Source organism: Esox lucius, chromosome 12 (genome assembly GCF_011004845.1).
Source record: "Esox lucius isolate fEsoLuc1 chromosome 12, fEsoLuc1.pri, whole genome shotgun sequence".
Lineage (NCBI taxonomy): Eukaryota > Metazoa > Chordata > Actinopteri > Esociformes > Esocidae > Esox > Esox lucius.
Window position 1 is genome coordinate 25,241,718 of NC_047580.1, and position 14,570 is coordinate 25,256,287.

At 40.6% G+C, this 14,570-nt stretch overlaps 1 protein-coding gene across 2 annotated transcripts; it reads left to right on the forward strand.

The window, feature by feature from the left end:
- Positions 1–432: 432 nt before the first annotated feature.
- LOC105022342 (microtubule-associated protein RP/EB family member 1-like) lies at positions 433–8,446 on the forward strand. Of its 2 annotated transcripts, XM_010890625.4 has the most exons (8): positions 433–574; positions 3,049–3,176; positions 3,951–4,096; positions 6,112–6,304; positions 6,903–6,950; positions 7,136–7,248; positions 7,419–7,571; positions 7,705–8,446. In XM_010890625.4, the coding sequence occupies exons 2-8, from the start codon at positions 3,056–3,058 to the stop codon at positions 7,753–7,755; spliced, it is 825 nt and encodes a 274-aa protein (XP_010888927.1). In that variant the 5' UTR covers positions 433–574; positions 3,049–3,055; the 3' UTR covers positions 7,756–8,446. The 2 variants fall into 2 exon arrangements, with proteins under 2 accessions (XP_010888927.1, XP_010888928.1); XM_010890626.4 differs by lacking the exon at positions 6,903–6,950 and having other exon boundaries at positions 436–574.
- Positions 8,447–14,570: the final 6,124 nt, after the last annotated feature.

Below are 14,570 nucleotides of genomic sequence, written 5' to 3' on the forward strand. Positions count from 1 at the left end.
AAGGCTATATCCAGTTTAGTGGTTGGGTTTAGGGTTTGGTCTTTGTGTTTCGTTTTTTTTTATTGAAGGCAGAAATTACAAGTGGGGTTAATTTTAAAATTAGTGTAAAGCTATACCAGTTAGGGTTAGGCATTAGGGCAAGGTTAAGTTAAGGCATACGTATTAAGTTATTGAGTTTAAGATAATGTAAAGGTTCAGTGTTTGGATTAGTAAAATTTAGGTTTTTATACAGGTCAATCAACTTTGTTGTTACCATTTAGATAAGCTAAGTAAACACGCATGTGTGCGTGTAGGAGCACGTAGCTTGTGATTGCTCTAGCAAGCTTTTGAGAGTATTAAGTAATGTATACAATTGCGGAGTTCTTAAAATAAGGTTGGCCTGCCCTGAGTACTCCAAGCATGTAGGCGGCAGCAATGTTCATGTTCATCAGCATTGCACCTCCTAACTGTACAAGAGCAAGAAACAAGACCCGAACAAAATAAACGCCGGTGAACGGCGAGTGTATTCACAAGTTCAAAACATTTAGTATTTTTTTTGTAATTTGATTCCCCCGTGGAAGATTAAGAAGACAATGTAAGTTCAAAAGAATGTTACCCGAAAATGTTTTTCATTTAGTATAACTGGCTAGCTAAGATGATAGAATACTAGCTAGCGGTACTAAGCTAGTGATGGTGTCGTTGTTGGAAGCAGGATGGGTGTGTTTGATGCTAACTACTAGCCAGTAAGCTATTGTATCGTTTGCTAACATTGTCTGGCAAAGTCGAATTTTGTCTAGGTAGCAGTATTACTTGCGCTCTTTATTTAACAAAGGTAAGATGGCACCATTCATTGTCAGTGTGAACGTTAAGGAACAGTCATAGAGAATGACTGAGGTCTTGGGCCCAAAAGCCTTTTTTTTTGCATCGACGGGGCATTGTCATTGATTAAGGACCTCCACCATTTTGAAGTAGTCAGCTGGGTGCGTGCGTGAAACTATATATGGGTTAATTGAAGCAGGATCACATCATTCTATTGCGTTCAACAGCATTGTTCTACCATTTTCCGAGGTGTAAAGTACCATTTTTTGTTCTGTGTTGTTCGCTACACTGCATGTCTAGCTTCAGTTGCCTTCATATCCCAGCTTCGGCCTTTTATTTGCTACACGAGTAGATTTTTTTTTGTATGATTTGTCTGTCGCTAACTAGCTTATAAATGCGCGTGCATGTCACACGAGGCTATCCAAGTATTGATTTACAATGCTAAACTGTCAATCCAAAGTCGTTTCTCCCGAATTCAATAGAAAATACAAATTGTTTAATCAGGCATTTTACTAACATAAAGCCAACAACTGTTAAACACTGACAATGTCTTTATTTATTTTTAACTGAGGTTACAGTCGAAGGTCTAATTAGAAATCAGGACACATTATTATTTGCAGCAATAAGCAATTGAGGCCATTCATTATTTCTTAGAGACAGACATAGTGATCAGAAGCAGCGACCTTTTCAACCAGTCCAACGCTCTTGATGTGTTATTATTGATAGATATATAGCAAGTCACTTTGCTTATAATTTGATGAGTCTCCCGGTCAAACCGCTAATAACAGCAACTGTTGAGTAATAATTGGAGGACAACACCTCAAATGTTAGTTAGCTAATTAGTCCTTAGCAGTGTTTCTTTTCCCCAATATGTACCCCGCTATAGTTCGCTAGACTGCTCTAATCAAAACTTTTTTGACTTTGAAGTTAATTCTGCTACGTGCCTATAAAATCTTGAGGCTAGATTAACTAGTGATGACCATTCAGGGGATAATGGCTGTGAAATGATCAGTGCGCTGCCTATTGTCTATGTAGTTGTCTGCTATACTTGCAATGCACATTCTCATCACTCAGTGTATGATATTGTGGGTATTTTTGTAGTTCACACAGCATTTGAATAATAAAATATTTGATCAGTTTGACAAGATGCATCAATTGACAAGATGCATCATTTGCTTAAGGGAGGGAATCTGATTAAATAGCTTGAAATTGCACAGCGCAAACATTTTATTCAGGGTTGGTTGGATTAGCCATGGCCTAACCTGTCCCAGAGCTGGTTCTTAGGCATACATTACAATGTTGAGAATACTACAGTCATTTGTTCATGTTCACTATTTACGTTTTCATTTTATAAATGCCTTTCTCTAACAAAATAAAATAGGCAAATAGATTGGCAGGTCCTTCTCTGCTCAGGATGACTCCTTTTGTGCTGAAAGATCACATCAAGTTCTGTAGCCTACTGCTCAAGGGCTATAGAAGTTGACTCGTAGCGGCACTTTAATAAATGTTGCAGTCTTCAATTTTTTAAGGTGTAGACTGCGACATTCAATCAGTTGAACTGAAATGTCACAAAATTGGAGAAAGATGGCGTAACATTTTTAAGTCACTGGCCCAATGTGCTATGTTTTGTTTGCCGACCCTGTTTAGTATTTCCAAACATTGCTCGCTGTATCTCTGCTGCACAAGCGGGCCAAAAGAAAGGGGAAAAAGTGCTCAAAACCAATGAATTCCCTATTAAAAAGATGGGGTTTTGAAGGAAAAACACTTGAGATTTGCATAGATGGGGCGGACTTATTGGAAGTTAAATTATGTATTCAAAGACAGCATTGTGGTATGTCCTCTGCAACACTAATACTATATACTGTTAGGTACCAACAACCGTTCATGACAGTATAGCTAACTTTGATGGTTGATTCCAACCCAGATTTAAATAAAGTGAAGCCTTCTTTAACTTTGCTCCTGCACAAGTCACGTACCCATGTTCTTGAGTCCGCCCACCCGGCTTCCCAACATTTAATATAATGGGGCTGTACAGTTATGACTCTCAATGTAAACGGATAAGATGCCCTGTATCCTGGTAATTTAGCCAGCAGTGTGTATCGAATCAACATAATCTAGAAAGTCTTAACATTGTGAATTTCTGTCTTAGCTAATGAACTGTTACGTTAATGTAGAGTAGGGAAGTTGGATGTGTCTTTGTCTCTTCTAACCCTACATTTCCCATCTTTCTCCTTGTCTTCCCATACCTAGCTAGAAGATGGCTGTGAACGTTTACTCCACATCTGTGACCGGCGACAACCTTAGTCGCCATGATATGCTTTCTTGGATCAACGAGTCTGTACAAATGAACTACACCAAGATTGAACAGTTGTGCTCAGGTTAGTTTGATCACATTGTCGCTTACTAATCTAGATCAGACTTCCATCAGCAAGGCTAAGGGCGGTTCCCTAGCAACATGAGCAATGCTGAGATTGTATTTAAATTGAAAATCATTTGACCCTACCTTACCTGTCATGGCTGTTGCTCCAACTGTCTGTTCAAAGTGTAGAACTTTATTAATTTGAAAAAGCTTGTTTTTATTAAGGATGTTCTTTGGGGGTGTTTCACTTAATTCAGCCTGCTGGGAGTAGCGTGGGAGATGGTTTGGCGGGAGAACAGTAGGAAGGGAGGATGCGGGGCTAGAGTCCTGGTATCTAGTGAGCTGTAAATGTGATTTGTTCCTGCCAGTGTCACCGTTACACCACACCCTGGTCCTACTAATACAGTATTCAAGGTGTGGCAATCATTACCTCATTTCCTGTAATTACACACATTGTTGCCCTGCCTTGTTCTTATTACACAAACACCAATAGAAATGAGTAAATTGGAATTAGTTTTAGCTTTATGGTTACAATGAAAACGTTCAACTTACTCCTATATTTCAATTTCATTAATCCACCATATCTTGGGAAATACTTAAGGTCTGGGGCAGTTGTACTCACCCCTAGAAGAGTGGCTTGGGTTGTGAAAGGGCATTTATTCTGGCTGAAAGAAACCTTGCAGTAAGTTTAGTGAAAATGTACTGTCAGTAGTGGAGTAGTATAGCCTATAGATGTTGAGACATGAATAGATCTATCTGGTAATTGACTTAACATCTCATCACTTGGACACAGGTGCAGCCTACTGTCAGTTCATGGACATGCTGTTCCCTGGATGCATACCATTGAAGAAGGTTAAATTCCAGGCCAAACTAGAAACGGAGTTCCTCCACAATTTCAAACTTCTGCAGACCAGTTTTAAGAAGATTGGGGTTGACAAGGTGAGTACTTTAAGGACATCATGGATTGTTTCTTTTTTTGTGTACATCAGTCCAGTGTCATTTAGAGTTTGGCAAACGTTTACAATCAATGCCATGTTAGGTCCTTTGACGTTTTCCCTCATGACCACTGTTACATGGCATCATTTCAAATGCGGAGCTGTCCATATTTCTCGCATGCCTGCCGTGTAAATGAATCATAATCCAGAACTATCATTGATCTAACCATGCCAAAGCTGAGGCATGTACTTTTTTTTTTGTTAAAAATGATTATTGCAGTTGTTTGAAAGCTGAGTGTACACCGCAGGTATGAAAAAACATGTTTTACTGTTTATAATATAAGGCAGGCTAGGCCTTAAGATGTATTGCCAATATATCACAGCCACAGGCTATATCCAGGCACTCCATGTTGCATCATGTCTAAGCACAGCCCTTACCTGTGGCAGATTGTCCCAATACCACACCCCATTGTGGCTTACGCTGTTTTAAAATATAACCCATTTAAAAGAGTTGGGCTATTCACACTAGTTTAATTTGAACATACAGTGGCTTTGGCGATATTCAGGGTCTGAATACTTACTAAAGCTACTGCATCTCAATCTTTGCATTCTATTGCAGACAAAGAACATAATTGTTCACGTTTTTTCAAGCTCGTTTACGGATTGAGGTTTTGCCATATGTGCTATATCAATTAATGCGCTTATGGAAACCCAGCATTATCAGCCCGCATGACTGGAAATATGGACAGTGCCGCTAACATTCACTCATTGTGGACAGTTCTACCCATTTCCTCACTATGTTCATACCTGCTGTGGGGAGTGTCAAATTCAGAAATCACTTTTCTTTGGGGTGCAGGTTGATCAAATTATGTCACTCCATATTCGCTCCGTTAGCATGAATGACAAGGCCCCTAATGCTGAAGTTCAATGAAAGTATGATATAATGGGATAATGTGAAGCATTTTGCTTTGAGGTAATGCTCATAAACATATTGGCATGATAAAAAGGTGCCATGTATTCATGTAGTATTGAATGAGTGTCTGTACGTGCGCGGCGCGGTGTGTGCGTATATGACTATCACATATTTGGTGTTATTATATGTGAACTTCTGGGATGCGAACTGGCTCCGCACCATCTAGGGTTGTTGGCAGGAAGGTCAGACTGGGTCGATTTGTCTAGTCAGGCTCCAGCTTTTACTCATGGTGAGATGGCTACCTGTAAGCCCAATTGTGGTTGTCTGAAGAATGCTTTCGAGTGTCTTTCGGGTGTTTGGGTTTGGGCGAATCCTGGAAATGTTTTCCTTCCCAGCTTGGAGACGCTGCTATGAAACAAAGCGTTGATGTTGCATTGGTCATTACAGTGGGGTATAAATGGTACAAAGTGAGGAAGCAAACCCACATGCCCCAGTGGAGTCCGTTCCATCTCTCTCTGGATCACTAACTGATGGTGCTGTTTGTGAGCATAACAGATATGTCTGAAGTTGGGTAGATATTACGTAATGCCCAGGAAGCATGTTTCCCTTGCTGTCGTGTTTTTCAGAAACGCAAGATAGGGCATGGGTATGTCAGTTTCTGCCACCTGTAAACTATAATACCTAGTTCTATGATCTATTGACCTCCAGGATGGAAGGTCTTTCTTTTTATAGAACATTAAAGCGTCACACATTTTAGATTTTGGGAGAGCTAATCATATTTTTCCCCTAGTAATATTTAATTTGGACTGGAGAGTTTGCTGAACTTAATTAATCCTTTTGGTAATGGTACCATTTGTCATTTACCAGATGTCACTTGTGTTCTTACTGTATTGTCCAAACATTTTCATAGTGGCTCCCTGTGGGGAAACTAACCCACAATCCTGCATTGCAAGGACCACGTTTTACCTGCTGTGCTACCCAAGATCCCAGGCTCCAAGGAGCTTTTTTAAATGTAATGTGGCTTTGGTGTGCTCAAATGTATTACTCAATACTGCCCTAACTTGTATGCTTTGTTTTTCACACACAAAATGTGGATCCATTTCTAGATCATTCCTGTGGATAAGTTGATAAAAGGCAAGTTCCAGGACAACTTTGAGTTTGTGCAGTGGTTCAAGAAATTATTTGATGCCAACTACGATGGAAAGGAGTATGACCCAATTAGTGCACGCCAGGGCCAGGACACTGCCCCCTCACCCAACCCAGGGCAGGTGGCTCCCAAGCCCAGGAAGCCCACCACTGGTGAGGGTATATTTATACATTCCAACATGTGGATTGAAAGGGGATGTGTTTGTGGGGCCTTAATGTCACGCTGCTGTTAGGTGCTTGTAGTTTTACAGCATTTTCTAACGTGCTTGTACGTTATCACAGTGATCAATCCGCAAAATCCGGCGATACTTTCTCTAAATTAGGAACTAAACTCAGCGTCGAGGTGAAGAACCACGGTTGAATAATGATAACGGCTGAACTAGCACAGATGTATTCTACATGTTGAATCTGTTATGTAGCTGCAAGCAACAGCATGGCCTTAGTCACTTCATGGTCTGCCAATGGAACAAAAATGAGACTTCTGTGTTTCATGCTTGGATCATTTAAGGTAGAAAGGAAGAATAGGCAAACCTGAGCAAGCAGATAGTGTGATGAATGAGAAGACCCTTGTTTTCAATCAGTCACAGGATTTGCACGTTTCAACAGTCTTCATGCTATTACAGTCCTTGGACCAAAAACGGGGACAAAGTTGGGAATAACTGTCCGGCTAAGTTGTTCACATCATGCATCTATGGTGTTTTGTTGAATCTACCCTGTATTTAAGGGATCCTGTTATGCATTTTTATTTCAGTATCGCTCCACAGCTCCACCCCTCCAGTTAAACCAGCTGCGAGAGTCGGTAAGGCGCTTCAGAGGTCAAACGGGGGATCTCAGATGTCACCTGTGTGGGGTGTTCAGTCGTGGTCACACCGGATATGTAGTTTGCGTAGTAACGTTTGACACTGGCGGGAGGATGCGTTGTTGTCCTGTTGTATACGACCATTGTTTCCTAATGTTGCTAACTGTGATTTCCGATGGCTCCAGCTCCCACCAGGTCTACAACGACAGTGAACAAAACCCCCCCCAGGTCAGCAGGGACTGGATTGAGGAGGCCTGGCGGAGCAGGGGATGCGGAGAGGGAGGAGCTAGCCCAGGAGGTATACTCTTCCTCGATGTCCTTCTGATTTCTTCTTAATGTCCTGCATGTGTGTGTGTGTGTGTGCGCGTTAATGCCATCATTTATTGAAATGTTAGCTTGTTCAGTTGAGTCACGATGACCTGCCCTGTTCAGTCACTATCTGTAATGCATTCCCTCTGCTGCTCCCAGATCAATTCCCTGAAAGCCACGGTCCAGGACATGGAGAAAGAGAGAGACTTTTATTTTGGAAAGCTTAGGTCTATTGAGGTCATCTGCCAAGAGGTGGATGGAGAGGCTGACTCCACTATGCAGAAGATAATGGATGTTCTGTATGCCACTGATGTAAGTAAACCTCACTGGAATAATCCAACACACAGCTCAGTCTTTATTTTCATGTCATTTATATATGAATATCTGTAATAGGAAAGTAGTGTTATTGAGATCTCATTTATTTTTATTTTTTCTGTGCTTACAGGAGGGATTTGTTATTCCTGATGCTGAAGGAGAAGAACCAGAAGAGTTCTGATGATTTTATATTTTAATGGACGCAACTCCAGTCAAAGGGTTCTCAAACCTCTCCCCTGGGCCCGCTGCCGTTCCATGTACTTGATCTATTTAATAGCTAGCATCCCTGATTCAGTTTGTCTTCAAATTTCCAGGCCCTTGTTTAAGTAGGTGAATCAGGTGAGCTAGTTAAGGGCTAACAAAATTGCTTTGGAGTCTGTGAGAGGTTTGAGAACTACTCTAGTCCATAACTTTATCACACTCCTCCATGCACATACACAGGTTAGTGAATGCACATTTTGCATGTGCAGAGTTCATGCACATGCGCTTGTGTGCTGTTATGAACATGCACTTATTCACACATACTGCCACTGTGGATTAGGTTGCCTCTGGAACATAGACTGCCTGCCCCATTGGTTCGTGTTTCTTTGACCAAGTGTTCTTTGGACCATGAAATACATTTCAGAGAGCCTGCTGATCCAGCCACCAGAAAAGAACCCTGTGTCCTTCTTCCCTGGTTTCTTTTCTGCCTTGTTCTTATTCTGGCCTCTTCTGTGCCTTTAAACTTTGGCCTGTTACTTTTAAAATGTGTTCAGGTTGTCTTTTTATTACTTTATATATTAGACCTAAACAAACTGTACTTGATTTCTTTTGTTTTGATATGATATTTGCAAAAACAATTAATTATTATTAAAGATCTATGAATATGGTTACTCTGCCAATGGAAATTATTGTAATTTTTAATATGTTTACACGTGAGATCACATTTCTGGCAAGCAGTATTTCTTTTCCTGTTTACATGCTTTATCTACAGAGTTATTCATCACATTAATTTATTTTGATGATTTGTCAATTAAATTAGTTTTGAACACCTTAAAGGCTTTATACTTCAATACAAATCTGTACATCTAATGTAATACTGTACATCTAGTCATGATCTAATTTATTTCCTCGCGTTTGGCAAAGGCAGGATGTGTGGTTGCCTGTCAACATACTGATGAAATACTTCCCTTTAGTTGCAATGATAGCAGAACTAAACACTTAGTAAGGGAACTGAAAGCTCTCTTTTAGAGACTGTTGCAACAGCATCCCTTGTATTTAAAAATGTATTGGTTGAATAAACTCAGTGTTTTTAAGTAAAGAAATATCCATGGTTCTAGGTGGCATTTAAAATGTTAATGTGTCCTTTGAGTTATTTCTCTACTTATTCAAATATCTTCACCTTCTGCATGGCAACTGGCGGTTTGTTCTTAGTAGATTAACTGCGGAAAACCAAACGGCAGTGGTGAAATTAACTTACTAAAATAACATGCCCAGTAAAAAAAAGAAATGGTAAGGCCAAAAAACGTATAAATAAATCTAGAAGGCCACTCGCTGTGATCGGGGACACTTTTTCACCCAGTTTTAGTTTTCCTTCACTGATCCCCATCCTCACTTTGGCATCTGATTTCCCCCAAGGCCTCAGCATTCATCCCACAAAGTTATTGTACTTCCTACTGTGGGTTAACAATATGGCCCCTTGGCCTGTGGTAACTGCAGAAGTTACTTTTCTACAATGCTGTTCAGTGTGTTGTTGGACACATTTCCTTGTGCTCAGTTGATCTCTGCATCCAGATGCCTTCTCTGGACAACAACCACAAATAAGTGTACCACAAGAAATTACAACGAAACTAAAGGAAATAGCCGTCCCACATCCACACTGGATGGTGCTGAGACCATTTTCCCTGCACTCAGCAGGAGGTTGGGGGCATTGGGTGAGAGAATGAATGGGAGTGCTGTCAGCAGACTAACTCCCGTGGGATGTGAATAACACCTGAACTCAAAATGTGTAATTTCTTAAGCAGAAACATAGTTTATAGTGGTTAAATAAGTATGTGCCTTATAAAGAACCGAGAGGACTCCAGGCACCTGCCTAGTTGTGACATTGCATAGGCTTCGTTTTGTAGTTGTTTTAGGTGGTATGTGTGTGAATCCGTATATTTGTGTCGCTATGTGTACTGTACACAGCTCATTGCCGGGCTCCAGTTTAATACTAAGGGAACAGATCCTCTTGTCTACTGTACTATATAGGGTGGCCTTTGGGATTGTGACTACCACACCTATTGCTTTTAAATTTTAAAACGTTTTAATATGAAATCACTACAGTTAATTAGCATCAACAGTGTAGGCAGTTTGATAAAGAGATTTTCTTGAAATTATTTCAGCGGAGTTAACCTGTGTGCAATCAAGGTGTTTCACATGATTTCATGTTAAATATACCTCTGGGAGGTCCCAAAGTTGGTTAGTACAATTCCTAAGAATAATTACATCATGAAGACAAAGAAGCAAATCCGGTTGTTCAAAAGCACCAATCGGTGGTAGGATATAAGAACATCTCTAAGGCATTCAATATCCCCTGGAGCACATTAAAGCACATTATTGACAAATACAATACGGTACAACTGTGAATCTGTCTAGAACAGGCATTAAAAAACGAGTGACTGGGCTAGAAGGGTACTAGGCAGGGAAACCATCAAGAGGCCTATTGCAACTGTACAGGACTGTTAATGCTGTTCTGTGAAGGCAGTAGTACACCGTTGTACGAGGTCTTTAGTTTCTTGGCAATTTCTCAGAACAAGAAACAGACTGGTGTGGTTCAGAAGAAAGTTTTTTGTTTCTGGCCAGTTTGAGCCTGTAATTGAACCTAAAAACGCTGACGCTGAAGATTTTGAACTAGTCTAAAGAAGGTCAGTTTTATTGCTTCTTAAATCAGCACAACAGTTTTCAGCAGAGCTGACATAATCGCAAAAAGGGTTTTCTAATGATCAATAAGCCATTTTAAATGATAAACCTGGATTAGCAGACACAAAATGCCATTGGAACACAGGAGGGATGTTGGCTGATGATAGCCCTCTGTACGCCTATATAGATATTCCTTTGAAAATCAACCGTTTCCAGCTACAATAGTTTTTTACAACATTTCTGGTCAATTTGATGTTATTTTAAAGGACAAAAAATGTGCTGTTCTTTTGAGGAACAAGGACATTTCTAAGTGACCCCAAAACTTTGAACGGTAGTGTATATATCAAAAAGTATGGAAGATGATGTACCTATTGTGTCATGAATGTGCAAGACATCACAAGTTCTGTTATCTGGGATTTTATTAATACTTAATGTTAAACTACATTTAGTCCCAAGTCCTTGATTTAACATAGGTTCAAGCACGTTTGGCACCCATTGGAGAAGCATTTTTTTCTTTGTCTTGTTTTATAATTAATCTATCAATCACATTTATTTATAAAGCCGTTTTTACATCAGGAGTTTTCACAAGGTGCTTTTACAAAACACCCAGCCTGAAACCACAAGGAGCAAGCAACAACAGTGTTGATGCAAAGTGCCTAGGAAAAACTCCCTAAGGGGGGGACGAAATTTAGGAAGAAACCTAGAGAGGAACCAGACTCTGAGGGGTGACCAGTCCTCTTCTGGCTGTGCCGGGTGAACATTTTAAGAGTACACATTTTTGTAATTAATAAATGCATGAGGGTGGTGTCCAGACTATAACACATAATCCAGGTCAGAAGCAAGACCAGATGAACAAGGACAGGGACAAATGTATTGTTAAAATGCCATGGGTGACAAAGCCAATAAAGACAGAATGCCAGAGTTCATATCTCTCTATGGCCAAATGGAAGGGCCCACTGATACTGGTGCTAACACAGGACAGATTTAACAACAGTCCATCCAGGATCTCTTAGAGATTTGGATGCTAAAAGCTTTATTTTGTTGCTGTTATTTTGAATGGCACTATTCAAAGATTTTTTCCAATTTGTCACAGATGTGCTAATGAGGTAAAAGCTTTTTGGTGTGTGGTTTGCTTTTACCGTATGTGGTTAAATGTATTGTGATTGGATTAAATAACAAGCTATATTTGTACTTCAGCGATAGGTCAGTTTTATGTACCACTAACAACATTGTTGTGACAGTTTTATGTCGGAATTGTGCAGCAATTGATCAAGTATGGTTAATTTAGGTAATTAATCTGCAATTGCATAAAGGAAAAATCCTGAGGGGACAAAATAGGGTTTGGTTATAGATAATTAAGTATGATGGGGTGGATATTGATGAATGTACAACCTATTGAAAAGTGGCTGGCTAGTGCTGATTTCCACCTCTCTTGACCACAAAATGTCCATCATAGGTCCCTCTGACCAGCTTTGTGGGGATGGAATGTGTCCCTAATTCCCCCTAAACTCCTGAGTTCTTGGCACTGCTACCTGAAAGGGGTTGTTCATCTGGAGTTTGTGGAGCATTTTGATTAGTACTGACGGGTATGGTGTCATTAGTGTGAAAACCTCATTATCAAGACCAGATGTCATAGTTCCATTTAACATTTTATCACCCATCACAGGGGGGCAGTATTGGTATGCTGCAACGTTTACTGTATGTGGAATCATTTCTCACTACAACTGGTCTTCCTGGCAGACACTTAAATGTCCTCAATGGGGAGACAGGTCAGTGAGGAAAAAGGTCAGCGTATGTGAGGATAACGATCAAAATGCATGCCCTTCTCCCTCCCCAATATAGGATGGATGGCTTTTGAGAAAGGGAATATTTATATTCTGTCACTTTATGTGATGATCCATATCTCTTTGTCCTCTTCCTATACACTCTTTGCTGTGCCAAATGCATCCTGGAGGGATCTGACTGCAAAGACAAAGCAGCAGTCAGCCTTAATAACATTTGATGAGACCACCATGTAGATGAGGCACTGACAAGCAGATGGAGAACACGGAGGGCGTGGTGAGACAAGGGAGACCAGCTGAGTTAGATGTCAACCACACTCCGCTGTAGCCCACACACATCACAGTAAAGTCGAGGACTGACAGCGACTTGTGATTTATTGGGTGGTTTCTTCTCCTATTGTGTTTCTTTTAACTGCCATTCCCTCAGACCAGCGGCATCAGGATCAGCGTATAAACAGGAAGTAAAACACCACCTGTTCTGTGCCCCTGACCTTCAGGCGACCTTTAGCAATCTGAAGCAAGGAAAGCTGTAATACTTTTAAAGAACCTAGATGGGTACACTACCATGAAGGATCAGCCTATGGTCACACTGAGTCAATCAAAAACACATCTACATTTTATTGAACCAATACATTCATTGTTATTCCTGGCAGAACAAGCATCCCCCTGAAGTTGGGATAGCTTAGGCCATGTTAATCTACCAAACATGTCTGGAAACCTAACTCAACTCAAATGAAATCCAAGCCTTGGTTGCACCCACGCTATCACATGACTTCCCTTAAAAGCACCGACCTCTTACTATGACATGTGGTTGCGTCCTCAAGTTTAAAATAGATGCACTACGTTGCTCTGAAAAAGAAAATGCAAATAATGACTCACAGCAGTCTTCTTTTCATCATCACAGAGCATCTAAATGACCATCACAAAAAGCCACAGACACTGCCACCAAGCGGAAGAGGTACACAAAGCGCTTGCTGCTCTAGAACACGCTACATGGCTGCTCTGACTCATCCTCACCAGCTCCATCACTGTCTGCAGATCGATAAACCCACCCAACACTGTTGTCCAATGTTCAAAAAATGATCCTTACGCAGACAGGCAGTACATTTCATAAAAGTGTACAAACACCCTAAAAGGAAAAGCTTCTTGGAGGGTTCTTCCCATTGAAACTGGAGGAACCCCTATACGTTCTCCCGGAAACCCCTTTTTAAATGCTTCATTAAAGAACCATTTAAAGAAACTGTCGGGGTCGATTTTTGAGCAGATAGGTTTAGTTCATTTTGTTCATTATCAAATCATGACCCCTGCAATATTACAAGCAGGTCAATTTGGCCTGCCCCACATAGCAACATACAACCCAAGAGGAAACACTGGTTTGAACCCATCATAGAGATACTTCTATGTGCAATGACACTTGATCTTATTTGAAGAAATGGCAAGAACTTTGTTTAGTAGTTATTGCAATTTCGCAGGGTATAAACAGCTGGTCAAATTTTACTTTCCTCCAAATATAGGTTGTTTATTTAAGGGGAGAAAATACTACAGTAATGTGTGTGTGTGGCACTGCCTAACCACCACATGAAAACAATGAGACATTTCCTACTGGCTAGATGGTTGGTATTTATTCCTGTTGGTGGGTTAGCAAGTTGGAATGTTCTACATCTCCTAGTGGTCTAGGTTGTGAACACAGCTTGTTTTGGACCAATTCTGATATTATGCTGCTAACAGGTGCGTTAACCAATTCCATCAGATCTTTTTACATCACCAATTCCCTGGGGGGGAAAAAATCATTACTGGGAGGCCTGTCTGATTGCAGCCTATGAGTTCTCCCAGGGTTTAGACCTCCTCTCCATTTGCGATGGAGTTGGCTTATGGTTATTTGGTTTTATATGCAGCTTTGACAGGCCTGGGATCCCCTCTCCTGCTTGGACCAAGCGGATCACATCCTCAAATGAAAGGGGTGCATCTGTATTGACTGATGTCCCACCAGCTGTATTTTCACAAGCATCAGAATCTGAGTCTGCAATGGTTAAGTGGTCGAACTTCTCCAACTGTTCAACGTTGCCACTCATAGACGACGTTGAGGAATGGGCGCTCGAACTAAAATATCGTTGTTTGTATCCCTCCAGGTCAATGGGCTCGACAAACCTGGCAAGGATAGAAAGATGAATGTGAAAAACGAACAAGTAGTAACAATCTGTAAGGTATACCTAGACACTGGTAATTTAAATACCCTTCTTTTTATTTTTGAAATGTTTAAGTAAATGGCTTTTAAAGAGGGTAAAACTTTTACCAAGTGAAATGAAAAACGAATGTCCTGCTATTGTGATGGCAG